Consider the following 21,239-nt stretch of genomic DNA (forward strand, 5'->3'; position numbering starts at 1 on the left):
GGAGCAAGTGATCAGAGGGAGATGGGGGTCCCCTGCCCAGGTATGATTCCTGGGCCAGAGGCCTCAGGCCTGGGCGGGGGTCAGAGCCAGTGATCAGGGGGAGATGGGGGTCCCCTGTCCAAGCCTGACACCTCTGGCGGAGGCGTCAGGCCTGGGCAAGGGGCCGATCAGGCGATCGGAGGGTGATGGGGGTCTACACCTCTGGCCGAGGCATCAGGCCTGGGCAAGGGGCAGAGCCAGCAATCGGAGGGGTCTGGGGGTCCCCTGCCCAGGCCTGACGCCTGGGCCAGAGGCATCAGGCCTGGGCTGGGGGCAGAACCAGTGATGGGGGGAAATGAGGGTCCCCTGCCCAGGCCTGACGCCTCTGTCAGAGGCGTCAGGCCTGGGCAAGGGGCCGATCCTGTGATTGGAGGGTGATGGGGGTCAACACCTGAGGGCTCCCACTATGTGAGAGGGGGCAGGCTGGGCTGAGGGACACTCCCCCCGCCCCCCCCCACACACACACCCAGTGCACAAATTTTGTGCACTGGGCCCCTAATATATATATATATATAAAGTAAGTATAAAAAACAGTAGAAATGTGCAGTGGAAATCCCTGCCAGGACAACCAGTCTGTAAACATTCAGTGACTATGTGCTTTGGAAGGGCGCCTGTGCTTCGTGCCCACAGCAACTCCAGCAGGGCCAGTGAGGGTGCACCCCGGCTGCCACTCCAGGCAGGACTGAGCTGGACCATGGTGGGCGGGTACAGCAGGGCCTGGCACTGTGCCCTTCTCCAGCCTTGTATCAGGGTCAGGGTCAGGGTCAGGTCTGGGGGCAGGCAGATTGCAGTTTCACTCTGAGTTCCATACTCAGCCTAATTTTGGTTGCGACTCATGGTTTTTCCTGGCTGCTCGGAGGTCCTTTGGGTGGGTGCCCTGGTGAAGAAGCCAGAGAAGCACCCACAGCTGCCTGGTTGGTTGTCTCTCCAGCCTGAGCCTCTGCTCTGCCTCCTGCAAGCCTGGCCCCAGGCAGAACAGCGCCCTCTCAGGACTACTTTGGTCTCAGCGCTTGGTCCTGGGTTTCATCAGCCTGGGTTTCTTCCCCTGGTGTGGCTGATCTGAGTTTCACAAAAAAAGCCTGGCCGATGCTGGCTGTGCTGAGCCTCATTGAAGAGTTTTTCATAAGGAAGAGCAGCAAGGAAGAGCCCTCTGGGACCCTCCTCCTCCTCCTCCCTCTCCTCACCTCCTCCTCCTCCTCTTCCTGCTCCCAGCCCATAGTCACTTCTTCTCCAGCTGCTCCAGCAGTGGGCTGCCTTCTGAGTCGGGGGTCTTAACGCTGTTGGTCCTGACGATGCAGGAGGGGCGATGCCGGCTGAGCATCAGGATGAGCTGCTGCCGCTCCTGCTTCAGCTCCTCCATCTGGGTGTTCAGCTCCGCGTTCATGAGCTCCAGCCGCTCAGATTCCCGCTGCAGAAACTCCTTCCGCTCCTTCTTCTGGTTCCGGCACGGGGCTGCCGCCACTTGGTTCTTTTCCTCGCTCCTCTTCCTCATCTAGCTCACTTTTCACAGGTTGAGGCCCCTTGCACAGTTTCACCTCCAGGAGGCGCAAAGGTGTGATCATGGCCCAATGTGGTGGATGTCAGTGTATTTCAGCTCCTCTGCAGTCAGGGCCAAGCTGGGGAGTCCATTCAGGGGGCCGAGCCCTGGCAGAGAGCCCTCAGTATGGAAGGGTCTGGGATCTGCCCAGGCATCATAGCAGGAGGAGTGGCAGTCCAGCCCTGCAGAAGCTGCGGGGGGTGGCTGCGACCCTGGGGCCTGGGCCAGGCTGCAGGCACCATGCCCACTCAGGAGACGCCGTGGTGCAGCCTTGCCCTGCAGCATCCACCACTGCCAGCGCCTCCTGTCGCAGCCACTGAGCGTCCCTCCTGCAGGCTGTGGCCTGGGTCTCCCTCTCTGAGGCGATTGATCATGGGGCCTCATCGCCCCTAACTCGCCCCTACTCGCCTGCCTACCTGATCACCCCAATCACTCGTCTGCCTGTCTGATCGCCTCTAACCGCTTGCTGGGGGTCCAGGCCAGCACTGCGAGGGACCTTCTGCCTACCTGATCACCCCTAACCGCTTGCTGGGGGGGTGGGGCCAGCCCTACAAGGGGCTGTGGTGGTTCTGGTCTCTGGTCGTTCTGGTCATTATGCTCTTATGGTTCCTGGGCTTTTATTATATAAGATTCCCAGGCCAAACAAAATTATCAACTTAAAAATGAGCCTGCTATATTGGTCAAACATGTAATTAACTCACTTCTAATTCCTTGGCAGGGGCCAGACCAAATGTTTTCATGGACCTTATATGGCCATGGCCTGGACGTTTCCCACCCCTGGTTTGGATTATCATCACATCTCATGAATGTGTGTGAATATGTATTATTCACATTTGTAGCAAAATGTTATGGCGAATATAATGTGCTTGGTGTTTAAGTTTATACTGTGTTTATTAAAACTGGGTTAAAGATTAAAAAATATAAGAACGGGGAGTTGAATTTCTGTCTTGCATCATATGCTAAAAAAGATTTCACATGAATTAAATATTTTAAATGTAAGGCAATTAAAAATCACATTATAAACACACAAGCAGAAAATATACGAAAATGTATTTATAATTTTAAGAATATGCAAAATTGTAATTCAGAGCATACATTCTAAGACCTCTGGATGACAAAGGATATCATATACAAATTTTAAAAGAAACATCAGAATAAAAAGAACTATTTGCAGCATATACTGAAAAAAGGATTAATATTCATTGTATAAAACATGCTCCTAAAATAAACATAACCAACCCAGTGAAAAAATATGCAGAGAATATAAATAGAAAATTCACAAAAGAAAAGAATAAGTTGGCAGTTAGCTTTTGTGATGTTTAACCCCATTAATAACCAGACAAACAAAATCAGAATTTTTATATTAGAATGGAATATAATATATTTGATATTAACGTTAGAAGAATTTAGAGGAACTTTTTATGAGAGTATGTATTGATATAACTTTGAGGGAGAAAACTGGTCAATGTACCTTGGATTTTAAAATGTAATTTTGCTTTCATCCAGAAAAAATTTAAACATATTAAAACGGAAGTATAACACAGTTACATAAAAGTACACAAAATGTAAATGCACATTTCAGTGATAATCACAAATCACATACTCATGTTGAATCATACTTTATTCCAGGGGTCCTCAAACTTTTTAAACAAGGGGCCAGTTCACTGTCCCTCAGACCGTTGGAGGGCCGGACTATAGTTTAAAAAAAAAACTATGAACAAATTCCTATGCACACTGCACATATCTTATTTTGAAGTAAAAAAACAAAATGGGAACAAATACAATATTTGTATTTGCATGTGGCCCATGGGCCGTAGTTTGAGGACCCCTGCTCTGTTCTTTGGAAATATCCTTAAAGGCAAATAAAAAGGTTTATATAAGGATGCTAACTTCTGCATATTTTATTACTGTTTGAGTTGTTAATTCCAATTTTCTTAAAATTTAATTTAAAGATATTTCTAGCCCGCCAGTGTTGCTCAGTGGTTGAGTGTCGACTTATGAACCAGGAGGTCACAGTTCAATTCCCAGTCAGGGCACATGCCCAGGTTGTGGGCTTGATCCCCAGTATGTGATGTGCAAGAGGCAGCCAATCAATGATTCTCTCTCATCATTGATATTTCTGTATCTCTTTCCCTCTCCCCTCCTCTCTGAAATTAATAAAAATATTTTTTTATAAAAGATATTTCTATCTAGCCCTAGCTGATTTTACTCAGTGGTTAGAACATCTGCCCCTTGGACTGAAAGTTCGCGGGTTTGATTCTGGTCAAGGCACATACCTCAGTTGCAGGTTAGACCTGGCCCAGGCTGAGATGCATGCGGGAGACAACCAATTGATGTGTCGCTTTCACATTGATGTTTCTCTCTGTCTCTCCCCCTCCCTTCCACTCTCTCTAGAAATCAATGGGAAAAAATATCTTCAGGTGAGGATTAATAAAAATAAAGACATAAATAAATAAATTAAAGACATTTCTATCTAATTGCTGCTCTGCTCTGAATAAAGGAAAGAACAGTATATCTTGGGATCCAAAAGTAAAGGGGAAGCAGTGTTCTCTCCCTAAAGCTGAGGTGATGTTGGAAACAGCATCACCAGTGTGGAGACAGGCCTGTGACAGGAAAGTCAGTGGCTATGAACCCTGACAGAGAGAGCAATGGGAAGGATGTGAAGTACCTGTCCGACTATGTAAAGTCAGCACTCCCAGTAGATTCAAAAGTTACCCATGTACATTAAAGGGAGATTATATTCCTGATTGGGGATGTGGGCATTTGTAGTCTTTAAAAAAATGTTTTAATGGAAGTGTAGCTTTATTTTATAGGCTACTGAAGCCTGGACTTGTTTTTTTCATGATTTTTATCACTACTCTTTGAAATAAGAAGGAAATCAGGACCTGTTCCCATTCAAGGAGCAGTTAAACTTTGATATATCCTGAATAATGAGGTCAATGTGTGCAGATACTACTTATATCAGAATGTTCCTTATTGCCTCTATTATTTTTTTAATTTGCCAACTCTGTCTTTTCATCATGACCAAGCTATGTCTCAGAGTCTCCCAGTAAGGTTATCATTCCACTTGTCTTAACTCTCAGCCAGAAACCAAAGGCACAGGGCAGGTTCCAGAACATTCACCACTGGGATTTTTCTGTACTGCTAAGCACTGGGCAGAAACCAAGGGCATGGCAATGATATAAGGCTATTGAGGAGCAGAAGGTATGAGGGTTGATTCAAGTTTTTTGGTGCCCTCAAAACAGTTTTTCCAGAATACCTATTAAGATGTTTATTTTGGTTTTAACAATGAGAATTAATTTGGTTAAAATAAAAAATTAAAGCCCATAGTTCTTCCTTTGCTTTTAAAATTTAACTTGCAAATTTTATTATTAAATTCATAAATTCAGTAGAAACCTGGCTGCACTTTGGATATCTCACAAAGCTGACTTGTGACCCGTGGTAGCAAATCATTAGGTGGATAGGAGGATGCAGAGCACTGAGAATCTCAGTTTGGGTCTTGGCTAGGGGCTTAGAAAGCCAAAAGATTGACCAAAGAGTCTCATGTCTGGCTGTAATAGTCTCAAGATTAAGAGGAATCATCTAAGAGGCTAATGAAGCACAAAGGATTTCTGTAGTTCTCCAGGCTTATAAATAGCTCAGGGTCAGTGATGCATACTAAATTATAATTCCCAAATAAGAGTTGTTTTTACTAATCCTGATATTTGAATTTGCTTTTGTTGTTCTCCTTTGAGTTAAAGAATGGGGACTGGACAGTAGTTAGAAGAAGACATTAGCCATTTGTCTAACAGTGTCAGCTGTTGTGCTTCTGTTTTTTATAATTATACTAGTGGTCCAGTGCATAGATTCCTGCACACTGAAAGGAAATTATTTAGAAGAAACACAATGTTGTAGAGATACAACATTTATTTTTAAATAGCCAGTGGGCATCGGACTTGTAGCTGGTCACTTAGCCTTTTATATATATAGATTAGAGGCCCGGTGCACAAAAATTTGTGCACTCGGGGGAGGGGGGGGGGAGGTCCCTCAGCCCGGCCTGTGCTCTCTCACAGTCTGGGACCCCTCGGGGGATGACCACCTGCTGGCTTAGGCCCGCTCCCTGGGGGATTGGGCCTAAGCTGGCAGTCAGACATCCCTCTGGCAGCCCAGGAGCCCTTGGGGGATGTCCACTTGCCAGCAGGGAGCAAGCCTAAGCTGCAGTCGGACATCCTTAGCGCTGCTGAGGAGGCGGGAGAGGCTCCCACCACCACCGCTGTACTGGCAGCCATCATCCTGGCTTGTGGCTCAGCAGAGCTCCCCCTGTGGGAGTGCACTGACCACCAGGGGGCAGCTCCTGCATTAAGCGTCTGCCCCCTGGTGGTCAATGTGTGTCATAGTGACCAGTCTTTCCCAGTCGTTCTGCTGTTAGGGTCAATTTGCATATTACCCTTTTATTACATAGGAATTCCTGGCCAGCTTGGGTGAGTGGCTGATGGTTATTTGCAGACTGGCCACAGACCCTTCAGGGTGGGGGTTCCCACTGGTGTGCCTGGCCAGCCTGGGTGAGGGGCTGATGGCAGTTTGCAGGCTGGTCAAGCCCCCAGTGGGGACCCTCACCCCATGAAGGTGTGGCCAGCCTGGGTGAGTGGTTGATGGCTGTTTGCAGGCTGGCCACGGCCCCCAGCCACCCAAGCTCCCAGTGGAGGCTGGCTGGAATCAGGTATCTGGGATTTATTTGTCTTCTATAATTGAAACTTTGTTGCCATGAGCGGAGGCCACAGCTGGCTCAGGGCAAGCAGAAGCTTGACTTCCTCCATCGCCTGGGCAACCAAACCTCCTGCTTGCTCCAGCCCCGTGGCTGCCGGCCACCATCTTGGTTGGGTTAATTTGCATATAGTCGCTCTGATTGGCTGGTGGGCGTGGATTGGGGCATAGTGAAGGTACGGTCAATTAGCATCTTTGTCTTTTATTAGTGTGGATAGATAGGGGTCCCAGAGTGCAAGAGGGCACTCTGCAAAGTTGCCGTTGTACAGGGTGTGGAACACAAACTCAAGTGTGCAGTAAATCAGATTTGGGGCCAACAGTGCCCCAGCAGCAACATAACCCATGGCCGAAGGTGGAATCGCGCAGCCCCACTAGGAATTGGGCTCCCTCCTCTCTAGTTCCGGGGTGTGTAACCTGAGTACTGCTGCTGCCAAGTCACTGCAGCTCCTGCATTGAGGTCTGCCCTCTTGGTGGTCAATGTATGTCATATGTACTGACTTGTCAGGTGGTTGGATGGTCACTTAGCCTTTTATATATATGGATCACTACATGTAATTCTTAAAATTTACACCAGGCCTATGCTTGGGCAACATAAATCTCCTCAGACCTCATCAGTCTGGGGTTACTGATGGGCTAATTTAAATGGTAACAACCTACACCTTACATAATTTTGCTCCCTTGCCCCAGTTTCTGTATATATTAATCAGAATTGGTTTAACGGTGACAGAAACTTCAAAAAGCAGTGGCTGAAACAAGACAGGTACTTGTTTCTCTTTCACATTTTTTCCCCTAAAGTCCAGAGATAGTCTGTTCAGCTCTGGTATGGTGTTCCATGGGGTTAGATACCCAGGATCTTTCTATTTTGTTGCTCTGCCAAACTTAGCACAGGGCTTCCATGTCAGGATCTGAGATAACTGCTCTAGCTTCAATCAGCATGTCTATATGCCAGTCATTAGGAAAAAGAGAAGAAAAAATAATGGGATTCCTCTTCCCTTTAAGGATATATTCGAGAAGTTTTACTCATTTCACTATTTCTAAAGACACCCCACTGTTTAGAAATTAGTCACATGGTCAATTTTAATTGAAAAACAAAAACAACAGCAACACCACACACACACACACACACACACACACACACACACCTGGGAAATACCTCTTTTATTTTGGGTGGCTATGTGCTCAGGTAAAATTTCAGGTTTCTATTATAACTCCCAGATAAAGAAAGGGATTATGCATTTTGAGGTACAATGGGCAGTGTCTGCACTACTATAACTCTCTACATACTTGAAAATCTTATCCATTCATATCTCTTGTATTTAATATTCTCTAGGGGAAGTCTCAAGATGTTCCCAGACTAGTAGGTCATGTATATCAGATAGTGTCTTTTTTTCTTCTGCTCCATGCCTTCTTGATGATGTCCTTTACCCTCGAAGACACTTATGGGAATTTGATCAATGCCATGGCTGCCAGTGCCTCCATGACACTTGACTTCTATACCAATAGTAGAGGCCTGGTGCACAGATTTGTGCACAGGTGGGGTACCTTGGCCTGGCCTGCGGGGATCAGACCAAAACCGGCTCTCTGACATCCCCTGAGGGGTCCCAGGTTGAAAGAGGATGGTTCACAGGTGATGCACCCCAGAATCAGGCTCCCTCCTCTCTGGTTCCGGTGCATCACCCTAGAACCTCAGCTGCCAAGTCACCGCAGCTTGGCAGCTCCTCTGTTAAGTGTCTGCCCCCTGGTGGCCAGTGGGAGTCATAGCTACCAGTTGGAGTGTCTGACCCCTGGTGGTCATTGCATGTCATAGCCGGTCAGACAGATGGTGCTTAGGCTTTTATATATATAGATATGCTTTCTTCCAACAGCATCAAACCTATGTAGTTGGAGGATTTAGATGTGTATGGTTTTTCATTGGGAAAGGTAGAGATTATACCTTTATCATTCTGTATTACTCTTCATCTCCTGAAAACCAAAACAGTATTGTTTGTTCCTCAGTCTCTCATCAAAATGGCTCTAACATATTTTACTTAAAACTTGTCTCACCAGAGATTAAAAATGGTGGCAGAGTAAGAGGATGCTGCACAGACATGCTCCCAGGAACAAGCTGGAATTACAACTGAAATATGGAAAGGCTTCCTAAATAATCAATGGAAAACTCACAGGAGAGAACCCTGATACACAAGGACTGAAGGTGGAGATCACATAGAGACTGGAAGGAGGGGCGGAGGCACAAAAGGGCTGGCCGGGCACCCAGAGATGCCAACTGAAGTCCTGGAGAGATATCTCAGCTGTGGGGGGTGTTACTGAGAAGTCTGGGATCTAATCCCAAAGCTGGGCTCCCCAGCAGAGAGCATCAAACTGAGGAGGGTACCCACATAACAACTAACTGTGAAAAGCAGTGGGGTGCTATCTTCCAGGGAGTGGCAGCTAAAAGTTCAGGTACCCTCTTAAAGGGCCAATGCACAAAAATTCCCTGTGGAGCCACCCACCTTGTGCTCTGGGAGAGGGAGGGTGAAGTGGACTGGAGCTGTGAGAGCAGAACCCAGGACTGGGGACTCAGGGAATAGAGCTCAGAACGCAGACACCCCAAGTTTCCTGGGATGAGTCATTCCCTCACACAGTGGAGGACATTTTTTCTCACATAGACATCTGCCTTGCCTGGGGGGAAGACACACCTATTGGAAAAGACCTTGCCTTGAGGCCACTTAAGAGATTAGAAGTAACAATTAGCCTCCAGGCAGAAGCAACTGGCCCACCCTGTTGAAAAAACTCTCACCACACGTGAGGATCATTGCCTGGAGGCAATTCAAGTTGGAATCCTATTAGTCTGTAGAGAGGTCTCGTAGGCTTTGAGTCTTTGTCTGATCCAATTAGTCAGAAACAGCCTTTAACACTGTCCTGCACTAGACACAATGGTTCTCAAACTTCCTAATGCTGTAACCCTTTAATACAGTTCCTCATGTTGTGGTGACCCCCAATTTCATTGCTACAAATTGAACATAATTAAAGCATAGTGATTAATCACAAAAACAATATGTAATTATATATGTGTTTTCTGATGGTCTTAGGCAACCCCTGTGAAAGGGTTGTGCAACCCCTGTGAAAGGGTCGTTCGACCCCCAAAGAGGTCGAGATCCACAGGTTGAGAACCACTGCACTAGCGATTGAGAGGTGTAGAGGATCTACCTAATACATAGTCACAAACCCAAATAGACAACCAAAATGAGGAAGCAAAGAAACAGCCCCCAAATGACAGAACTAGCAAATCTCCAGAAGAAGAGATAAATGAAGCAGAGATAAGAAATTTATCTGAAACAGAGTTCAGAGTAATGATGTTAAAAATGCTCAGCAGTAGGAAAAAAGATATAGTAACTATGAAAAAAGAACAGCCTCAGATAAAGAATGACATAACACAAATAAAGAACACATTGGAAGGAATACACACCAGATTAGGGGAAGCTGAGGATCTAATCAATGAATTAGAAGACAGAGTTGAAAATATCACTCAATTAGAGAATCAAAAAGAAAAAAACAATCAAAAAACAGGAGGACAGCTTAAGGGAGCTGTGGGACAATATGAAATGTAACAATATTAGGATAGTAGGTGTGCGAGAAGAGTCAGAAAGGGAGAAAGGAATAGAGAAGGTGTTTGAAGAAATAATGGTAGAAAACTTCCCTAACCTGGTAAAGAAAAAAGTCACACAAGTTCAGGAGGCACATAGAACCCCAAACAAGAATAACACAAACAGACCCACGCCCAGACACATCATAATTAAATTAAAATGCCAAAAATTAAATACAAAGAGAGAATCTTAAAGGCAGCAAGAGAAAAGAAAACTGTTACCTACAAAGGAGTCCCCATAAGGCTGACACCTGATTTCTCATCAGAAACTCTCCAGGCCAGAAGGGAATGGCATGAAGTACTCAAGGTAATGGAAAGCAAGGATCTGAGACCAAGATTACTATATCTAGCAAGGCTATCATTCAAAATAGACAGTCAAATAAAGAGCTTCCCAGAAAGGCTAAAGGAGTTCATCACCACCAAACCAGCATTACAAGAAATGTGAAAGGGATTGCTGAGAAAAAGAAACAGAGAGAGAAACCTAGCTATACAGAATTAAAATAGCTATAAACAAGTACCTCTCAATTATAACCCTAAATGTAAATGGGTTAAATGCTCCAATCAAAAAGGTGTAGAGTTGCTGAATGGATATAAAAACATGACCCAACTATATGCTGTCTACAAGAGACTCACCTCAAAACAAAAGACACACACAAGATGAAAGTGAAGGGATGGAAAAAAAATTTTCCATGCAAATGGAAAAGAAAAAAAAAGCTGGAGTAGCAATATTCATATCCGACAAAATAGACTTTAAATGCATCATGCTAAGTGAAGTAAGCAAGTCAGAGAAAGATAAATATCATATGATCTCACTCATTTGTGGAATATAATGAACAACATAAACTGATAGAAAAAAAAAACATGGAGCGGAGGAGAACCAAGATGGCGGCATAGGTTAACGCCGGAGTTTGCTGCTTTGAACAACTACTTCAAAAGTGAAACTAAAAGACGGAGGGACATCACCCAGAACCACTGGAACGCTGGCTGAATGGAAGTCCTACAACTAGGAGGAAAGAGAAACATACGGACACTCAGAGGAGGCGCAGTGCTGAAGTCAAATTCTGAGGTGCGGAGTGCGCGGGGCGGGCTGGCGGCGGAGGGCGCGGTTGGCGTTTTCAATCGGGAGGGAGTCGCAGACTCTGAGCTCCAGATCCGGGCGAGTCTTTAGGGACCCAGACTCAAACGGGAGAAGCGGGTCTGCCTGGCTTCGGTCAGAGCGAGTGCAGCTTTCTCTCCGAGCTTTGCAGCGGGTGCTGGGACTCAGAGAGGCAGAGCCCCTGGGGACAGGACTGAGAGCGGCCATAACTGCTCTCTCCAGCCCACCCTGTTGATCCTGTGCGACCCGCCCCGCCCAAGCCCTGCACAGAGGCATTTGCCGGATAGCCTCAGGCAAACGCCAGATTAGCACCTCCCTAGAGGACAGAAGTTCTCTCACTGCTGACACAGCTGATTCTCATAGCCACTTGGCCTGGAGGTCAAACCCCCCCTGGAATTAGCTACAACAATCAAAATTTAACTATAAAACCACGAACAAAGACCACTAGGGGGTGCATCAAGGAAGCATAACAAAATGCGGAGACAAAGAAACAGGACAAAATTGTCAATGGAAGATATAGAGTTCAGAACCACACTTTTAAGGTCTCTCAAGAACTGTTTAGAAGCCGCCGATAAACTTAATGAGATCTACAAGAAAACTAATGAGACCCTCGATGTTATATTGGGGAACCAACTAGAAATTAAGCTTACACTGACTGAAATAAAGAATATTATACAGACTCCCGACAGCAGAACAGAGGAGCGCAAGAATCAAGTCAATGATTTGAAATGCGAGGAAGCAAAAAACACCCAACCGGAAAAGCAAAATGAAAAAAGAATCCAAAAATGCGAGGATAGTGTAAGGAGCCTCTGGGACAGCTTCAAGCGTACCAACATCAGAATTATAGGGGTGCCAGAAGATGAGAGAGAGCAAGATATTGAAAACCTATTTGAAGAAATAATGACAGAAAACTTCCCTCACCTGGTGAAAGAAATGGACTTACAGGTCCAAGAAGCGCGGAGAACCCCAAACAGAAGGAATCCAAAGAGGACCACACCAAGACACATCATAATTAAAATGCCAAGAGCAAAAGATAAAGAGAGAATCTTAAAAACAGCAAGAGAAAGAAACTCAGTTACCTACAAGGGAATACCCATATGACTGTCAGCTGATTTCTCAACAGAAACTTTGCAGGCCAGAAGGGAGTGGCAAGAAATATTCAAAGTGATGAACACCAAGAACCTACAACCAAGATTACTTTATCCAGCAAAGCTATCATTCAGAATTGAAGGTCAGATAAAGAGCTTCACAGATAAGGAAAAGCTAAAGGAGTTCATCACCACCAAACCAGGATTATATGAAATGCTGAAAGGTATCCTTTAAGAAGAGGAAGAGGAAGAAAAAGGTAAAGATACAAATTATGAACAACAAATATGCATCTATCAACAAGTGAATCTAAGAATCAAGTGAATAAATAATCCGATGAACAGAATGAACTGGTGATTATAATAGAATCAGGGACATAGAAAGGGAATGGACTGACTATTCTTTGGGGGGAAAGGGGTGTGGGAGATGCGGGAAGAGACTGGACAAAAATCATGCACCTATGGATGAGGGCAGTGGGTGGGGAGTGAGGGCGGAGGGTGGGGCGGGAACTGGGAGGAGGGGAGTTATGGGGGGGAAAAAAGAGGAACAAATGTAATAATCTGAACAATAAAGATTTAATTAAAAAAAAATAAAATTAAATAAAATTAAAAAAAAAAAAGAAAGAAAAAAACATGGAGCTGGGGAGATATGCTAGAATATAATAGAAGTAATCCTGTTATTTGCAGATTTTTAATATTTCCTACAACTTTTGTGAAATACTATGTTAGTACAGTTTTGGTAATATTATTATACTTAAAATCCTTTTATTCTTGAAATATTAATGTTTATTGCATGTACTATTATTATATGTAAGATCATTTTTCTTGAATAATTGGTGTTTATTGCATGTAACATACTTAATATAGTTTTTCTTGAGATATTAATGTTTATTGCATGTAACATTATTATATTTAAGATCATTTTTCTTAAAATATTAAGGTTTATTGCATGTAGCATTATTATATTTAAAATCATTTTTCTTGAAATTAAAAAAAAAACACACACACACACACACAAAAACTTGTCTCACCATAGTGTTCAAACATTGGTCAAAAAGACCAGGTGTGTGTTATGTGTATGTGGAGTACGGGATGGAGGGGGAGATGGAAGTGAAACACCATTCTTGCTTCTCTGTCCCAGTTTTCATTTTCTTTTTTTTTTTTTAATCATGCAGAACATTTCCTCTTCAGTAATTTTCCTCATGTAACTAGAATCCTTTCAAACATGGCCTCGCCAGTTAACTATGTATGCCTAAATCTGTTTGAATTGTGCTTTTAGGAACAACTTAACCTATAACCAGATACTTCTTTTTCACTTTGAGGGCCCAATAGCTGGCAAAGTGACTGGAATACATAGACATTAAGTAAATACTTATTGAATAAATGAATAAATTGTAGGCCCTTATTTACATCAATTGATTGATGAATTAGGACCTTAGCTCTAAGTCTGAAGACAAGGATAGGGAAAGGTAAAAAGATGAGCAGATTGGATTGCAGAGAAGTATGCAAGAGAAATAGACACTCTCCCTACCATCCTCCATTACTACTCCTTATCCCATTTTTCATATTTTAATTATAGGAAATAATTATAAAAAGATATTAAGGTCCACAAGAGACATATGAAAAAAATGCTCAGTCACTAATCACCCAAGAGGTGCTAATCAAAATGACAATGAGGTACCATCTCACACCTGTCAGAATGGCTACCATCAATAAATCAACAAATGACAAGTGCTGGCAAGGATGTGGAGAAAAAGGAACTCCAGTACACTGCTGGTGGGAATGCAGACTGGTGCAACCATTATGGAAAACAGTACAGAGTTTCCTCAAAAAATGAAATATGGATATGCCATTTGACCCAGTGATCCCACTTCTAGGAATATATCTTAAGAAACCCAAAGCACCAATCAGAAAGAATGTATGCACCCCTATGTTCATAGCAGCACAATTTACAATAGCTAAGATCTGGAAACAGCCCAAGTGCCCATTAGTAGATGAGTGGATAAAAAAAGCTATGGTACATTTACACCATGGAATACTATGTAGCAGTAAAAAAGAAGAATCTCTTACCCTTTGAAAAAGCATGGAGGGATCTGGAGACTATTATGCTAAGTGAATAAGTCAGTCAGAAAAAGACAAGTATCACATGATCACACTCATATGTGGAATCTAAGTAATAAAATAAACTGATGAACGGAGCAGATCCAGAGATAGGAAAGCATGGAAGAGTGCGGAATCTCAGTGGGAAGGTGGGGGAAGGGCGGTGGGTGGTAAGTAATCAACCAAAGACTTTGAATGCATATATGCATAACCATGGACACAGACAATAGGGTGCTGAAGGCCTGAGGCAGGAAGGTGGCTGGGGGCTGGGCTGGGGGCTGGGAGAAAAAACGTGACATATGTAATACTTTCAGAACATAGATGCCAAAATCCTCAACAAAATCCTAGCAAATCGGATCCAGCAGTACATCAAAAAGATCATACATCATGACCAAGTAGGATTTATCCCAGGGATGCAAGGATGGTACAATATCCGCAAATCAATAAACGTGATACATCACATAAACAAATTGAGAGAAAAAAACCACATAGTCATATCAATTGATGCGGAAAAAGCATTTGACAAAATCCAACACCTTTTCTTGATAAAAACTCTCAGCAAGATAGGAATTGAGGGATCATACCTCAACATAATAAAAGCCATATATGACAAACCCACAGCCAACATCATAATCAATGGGCAAAAACTAAAACCATTCCCCCTAAAAACAGGAACAAGACAGGGATGCCCCCTCTCACCACTCCTGTTCAACATAGTACTGGAAGTACTAGCCATTGCGATCAGACACGAAGAAGAAATAAAAGGCATCCAGATTGGAAAAGAAGAAGTAAAACTGTCCTTATTTGCAGATGACATGATACTGTACATACAGAACCCTAAAGACTCCATCAAAAAATTATTAGACTTAATAAATGAATTCGGCAATGTAGCAGGATACAAAATTAATGCTAAGAAATCCATGGCATTTCTTTACACCAATAGTGAACTTACAGAAAGTGAAACTACAGAAGCAATCCCATTTACCATTGCACCAAAAAAATTAAAATACCTAGGAATAAACTTAACTAAGGAGGTAAAAGACTTATATGCTGAAAACTACAGGACACTGAAAAAAGAGATAGAGGAAGACATAAACAGATGGAAGAATATACCGTGTTCATGGATTGGTAGAATCAACATCATCAAAATGTCCATACTACCCAAAGCAATTTATAGATTCAATGCAATCCCCATTAAATTACCAATGGCATATTTCACAAATCTAGAACAAACGTTCCAAAAATTCATCTGGAATAAAAAAAGACCCCGAATAGCTGCAGCAATCCTGAGAAAACACAAAGTAGGTGGGATCTCAATACCAGATATCAAACTGTATTACAAAGCCACTGTTCTTAAAACAGCTTGGTACTGGCACAAGAACAGACATATAGATCAATGGAATAGAATAGAGACCCCAGAAATTGACCCAATCCACTATGCCCAATTAATATTCGACAAAGGAGGCAAGAGCATACAATGGAGTCAAGACAGTCTTTTCAATAAATGGTGTTGGGAAAATTGGACAGATACATGCAAAAGGATGAAACTAGATCACCAACTCACACCATACACAAAAATAAACTCAAAATGGATAAAAGATTTAAACGTAAGACGGGAAACCATAAAAATACTAGAGGAATCCACAGGCAGCGAAATCGCAAACATATGCCGAAGAAATTTCTTCTCTGATAATGCTCCTAGGGCAATGGAAACTAAAGAGAAAATAAACAAATGGGACTACATCAAAATAAAAAGCTTTTGCACAGCAAAGGAAACCATCAAAAAAACAACAAGAAGACCCACTACATGGGAGAACATATTTACCAATGATACCACCGATAAGGGTTTAATTTCCAACATATACAGGGATCTCATGAAACTTAACAAAAGGAAGATAAACAATCCAATAAAAAAATGGGCAACGGACCTAGATAGACACTTTTCGAAAGAGGACATACAGAAGGCAGAAAGACATATGAAAACCTGCTCAAAGTCACTAATTATACGAGAGATGCAAATCAAAACGACAATGCGTTATCATCTCACACCTGTCAGAATGGCTATCATCAACAAATCAACAAACAACAAGTGTTGGAGAGGATGTGGAGAAAAAGGAACCCTTCTGCACTGCTGGTGGGAATGCAGACTGGTGCAGCCACTGTGGAGAACAGTATGGAGCTACCTCAGAAGACTAAAAATGGAACTCCCATTTGACCCTGTGATCCCACTCCTAGGAATATATCCCAAGAAACCAGAAACGCCAATTAGAAAGGATATATGCACCCCTATGTTCATAGCAGCACAATTCACCATAGCTAAGATTTGGAAACAGCCTAAGTGCCCATCAGCAGATGAGTGGATTAGAAAACTGTGGTACATATACACAATGGAATACTATGCTGCGGTAAAAAAAAAGGAACTCTTGCCTTTTGCAACAGCATGGATGGAACTGGAGAGCATTATGCTAAGTGAAATAAGCCAGTCAGAGAAAGATAAATACCACATGATCTCACTCATTTGTGGATTATAGAGAACAACATAGATTGATGAAAAAGGACAGACCCAAAGACTGAGAAACAGCGATCAGGCTATCAATCCCTAGAAGGAAAGTAGGGGAGGGCGGGGGTAAGGGGAAGAGATCAACAGAAGGACTTGTATACATGTATATAAGCCAAACCAATGGACATGGACAACGGGGGGATGGGAGCACGAGTTTGTGTGTGGGGGGGAGGTTGGGGGTTAAAGGGGGGGATGAGGACACATTTGTAATTCCTTAACTAATAATAAAAAAAAAAAATTAAAAAAAAAAAATATTAAGGCCCAGCTGCTGTGGTTCTGTTGAGTGTCACCCCATGAATCACGAGGTCACTGTTTTGATTCCTGGTCAAGGCATAGGCCTGGATCCCTGGTGGTAGGGCATGCAGAAGGCAGCCAATCAATGTTTCTATCTCTCTATTCCTCTCTCTTTCTCTCTCTAAAATCAATAAAAATGTATTTTCAAAAATTAAACTTAAAAATATAAATAAGTTTCACAGACAAAAAGAGAGGCATTATTACCTAAACCGGACAGATAGATTTCTTTTATCATACTGATTCTCCATCCCTTTTTGGAAGTGAAATAGTCTTAGATAAAACCACATCTACAGAAAGTGAGAAATGGAATTGTGAATAAATGTGACTATATCAGAGTGTGATGAATTGTTTGTAGTTTTGTGAACAGCGATGAAGAAGCTCAGTTACATCACCTGTTTGAATCAAAGGTATGGGAATCCACAAAGTACTTTGGAGAGTTTACTATACTGAATATTTAGATATTTATTCTGAGATGTCTCCTATTAGAATCTACACCTTCATTTTCCCATGAATACTGTGTTGTATGAAAGAACAGAACACGCAAACTATCTATGAATATAGCAGTAGAAAGATGAATCACAGTTTCTGAAGAGGCTTTGAGATCTTTTTGCTATAAATTGTGTCATAGAGAAAGATAATTCCAGACTCAGAAACCCCCACATAACCCCCACATACGAGAGACACTTCGCTAGGTCAATGCACTTTATTATTTCTGCTCAACTAGAGATTCACATGAATACAACTTTGGAACACACTTCAGGCAACCACTTTCTGTTTTTCTTGGTAGTGGTCATCCTTTCACTATAGGCATTCATCCTCCTAACACATTCAACATGTGCTCAGTTACATGACCTATTTGAAACCACACCTCAGAGCACTGTCTTTGAACCTAGCCCACGATGCCTGTGCATGGTGTCAGGAGAAGAGAGGGAGGCGGATGATTAAGATGAGTAGATCAAAATTACCATTCTCAGTGTTGACCTAGAAGAGTCAGTATGGAGAGGGGTATATCTTCCCACTCCCAACTCTTAGATCATACTCTTCTAGGCTGGTGGAGGAAGATATCTTCCTAGTGGCTGGCACTTTTCTATTTGCCAGGTATTTACAAAATAGTATTTACATACTCAGGAATAATTTCTTCAATATCATCTTGCCATCGACAAGTAATAAGAGCATATCCCTTCTTGTAAGTCGTTTCATACTCACAGATTGGCATGCTAACTCCCTTTTTTAATGCACAGTACGCTCCTTCTACTTGTTCCTTGGTCTTGTGACATTTCCTAACACCATTCTTACATCCCACATACTTGGTGTGACAGGTCTTTTGCAACTCCTCATATTCTACGTAGAGGAAGAAATGTTCTTTCTTACAGTAGTATCTTCTGTGGATATTTCTTGTTACCATTTCACTAGTACATAGGTGATCCTCAAATAATTTGTAATCAGGCGAAAGCATGACATACTTTTGGAAACTCTCTTTGGTAGGTGGTCTGGTAGGCCCTGTACTATGTAATTCATCCAAATAATCTTGAAATTTTTCTTCCGTCTCATCCGGGAAACCACGTTCACCAAGCATTAGAACCTGCAGTGGAAGTGGCTGCAGCAGCAGGAGCAGCAGAGGCAGGGACTGTGAGGTGAGCAGGGTGCACATCTTTTCCTGTTGGGAATACAAGAGATATAGAGATACGTTCTGCTGTGATACTGTGCTCCTTCTATTCCTGGGCAGGCTCCATTTTCACCACCTATTGCCTTTGTGAGCTCTAAGACTTTGAATCATTTTAAAATTGACAACTCAGAATCCAAGTACCTCTGAAATATTGACTAAAAACTGACCTTACAAGACCTACGTTCAGTCTAGAAGACTGTGGATAAGAAAGGGAACGGGGAAGGAAGGAAGGAGAGAAATGAGGAAAGGGAGGGGGATAAAAGTCAGAAGGGAGGGACGGGAACAAGAAAGGAATAGTAGTGATAGAGAGCAAGGGATAGAGAGCAAGAGGGCAGGAAGGAAGGAAAAAGGACATCAAGGCAACAGTGGGCAGAGAGGGAGGAAGGCAGAAAGGAGGCTCATGTGCTCCCTCCAGCTGGAACAAATAAATCGGTTCCCTTTTTAGGAGTTAAGAACTTGTGCTGTAAAGAGCTCTAAGTGATCCACCCTTCCCTCATGAACATCCTGCTGTTATGAGAAAAAATTCTTCATCTGTGACATTCTCTTTTTGCTCACCCCTGACCAGCGATGCCCTTGGAGAGGCATCAACCAGGGTCCATAGGGTCAAATGAACACCATATGCTGAGCTTCTTCATGTGTCTGTTTTTACTACTACCCCATGCCTGAAATGGCTCAGCCCATTTTGCAGCCTCCTCTGCCTCCTCTTACCACTTGGAATAACTTTTCCACAAGGTGGCATCACTTACCTTGTGGGGTTTTATTTTCTTTCTGTCCCACCCCCCACACCCTTCCCCCCAATATACACTTCATGGTTTTTGCATCCCTAAACACTCTCCAATCTTGTGCACCTGTTTGCAATTACAGTAACCTCATCATCAGAGATGTCAGCCATTACATTACTTCCCTCTCAGTGTGTTTCCATGTCTACTGACCCCACAGTAGGCTGCACCAGTATTTCCCCAATACTTTAAATATGTATGAGCAAGTGCCTTTGCTACACAAATGTGGAACACTGGTAGATAACACATTTTCTAAAATAATTGTATTACTTTAAAAAGAAACAAAAATATTTCATTTGGTATACACTGATGAAACACATTATTATTATGCTTCCTGATGATTATGTTAAATGTTAAGATACTTTAAAAAAAAGCTTTCCTTAAAAAAGAGCCTCAGCAGAAGTAAAATATGTCTCAGAGATCATGCTCAATTGCTAGACATCATAGCACAGTCTACTTTTTAATAGTCATCTTTCATAGAGAACTCCTGGTCCTAGGAATCATTTTCCCTTCCCATTCCAAATTTGACTGTTAATCATTAATTTTCCAAGGAGTCTTCTTTCCCAGAGGAAAACAAGTACCTCAGATATACTGAGGAGGCTTCCAGGTCTACCTTTGCCCGTGGCCTCCTCACCTCTTTCAGTCCTTGTGTTGTCTATGCTTCAGAGAATGGATGTTTCAAGGGCTGGGCTGGAGAGAGCCTGACACTGGGGATATTGACTTTTCCTAAGAGTACAGGAGCTAGAAGTAGGAAAAGAGAAGAACAAGTGTAGCAGCTGAGATAAATACATCCTTAGGGTCACCCTAAAATAAAAATAATAAACAATAATGGTAAGTATAATGAGCTATTATTTGCCAAGCACTATGCTAAGGACTATCCACACATTATCATCATCATCCGAACAACCTCATGATAAAGGTATTACTTTTATATTTTTATTTTTAATTTTTTTAATTGATTTCAGAGAGGAAGGGAGAGGGAGAGAGAGAGAGAAAAAAAACAATGATGAGAGAGAATCTTTGATTGGCTGCCTCCTGCACATCCCCTACTGGGGATCCAGCTGACATCCCGGGCATGTGCCCTGACTGAGAATCCAACCGTGATCTCCTGGTTTAGAGGTCGACGCTCAACCACTGAGCCATGCTGGCTGGGCAAGGAATTACTTTTAGCATTGTTTTTGTTTTTATTATAATTAGCATCTCTTTGTGAAGGAAGGTTGCTTAAAAATCTTATGTTAGGCCCAGCTGGTGTGTTTCAGTGGTTGAGCATTGAACTATGAACCAGGAGGTCACTTTTCCATTCTCAGTCAGGACACATGCCTAGGTTTTGGGCTTGATCCCCAGTAGGGGGTGTGCAGGAGGCAGCCGATGGACGATTCTCTCTCATCATTGTTGTTTCTATCTCTCTCTCCCTCTCCCTTCCTCTCTGAAATCAATACAAATAGTTTTAAAAATAGAAATATATATTTTAAATTTTTTTGTTAGGTCTGGCAGAATCCTGGTTCAAGCCCAGGTTACAAGTCTCTCCACATTTCTGATCTTAACTGCTATTCTCTGTCAGTCTAGTTTCCATTCCTGAGCTACACTGCACATCCTTTTCTAGGCTGTCTTTGTACCTCTATGATTAGAGACTAACAGAAGCAGTAGCCAGTGCTAGGATTGTCTTTGAGCCCCTAGAACAGGGGTGGGTAACCCCTGGCACGCGTGCCAAACATGGC

The 21,239-nt window shown here is 42.9% G+C and overlaps 1 protein-coding gene and 1 pseudogene across 2 annotated transcripts; both read right to left on the minus strand.

Moving 5' to 3' along the window:
• Positions 1–1,258: 1,258 nt before the first annotated feature.
• Positions 1,259–1,734, minus strand: LOC308531552 (jun dimerization protein 2-like; annotated as a pseudogene). Its single transcript has one exon. The product of its transcript is annotated as a jun dimerization protein 2-like (transcript).
• Positions 1,735–18,178: 16,444 nt separating this feature from the next.
• Positions 18,179–18,727, minus strand: RNASE9 (ribonuclease A family member 9 (inactive); the record flags this gene model as incomplete). Its single annotated transcript, XM_081108493.1, has 1 exon — positions 18,179–18,727. The coding sequence occupies one exon, from the start codon at positions 18,725–18,727 to the stop codon at positions 18,179–18,181; it is 549 nt and encodes a 182-aa protein (XP_080964619.1).
• Between the last annotated feature and the right edge of the window lie 2,512 nt (positions 18,728–21,239).

This window comes from Myotis nattereri, assembly GCF_964212035.1.
Source record: "Myotis nattereri genome assembly, chromosome: 1".
NCBI classification, from domain to species: domain Eukaryota; kingdom Metazoa; phylum Chordata; class Mammalia; order Chiroptera; family Vespertilionidae; genus Myotis; species Myotis nattereri.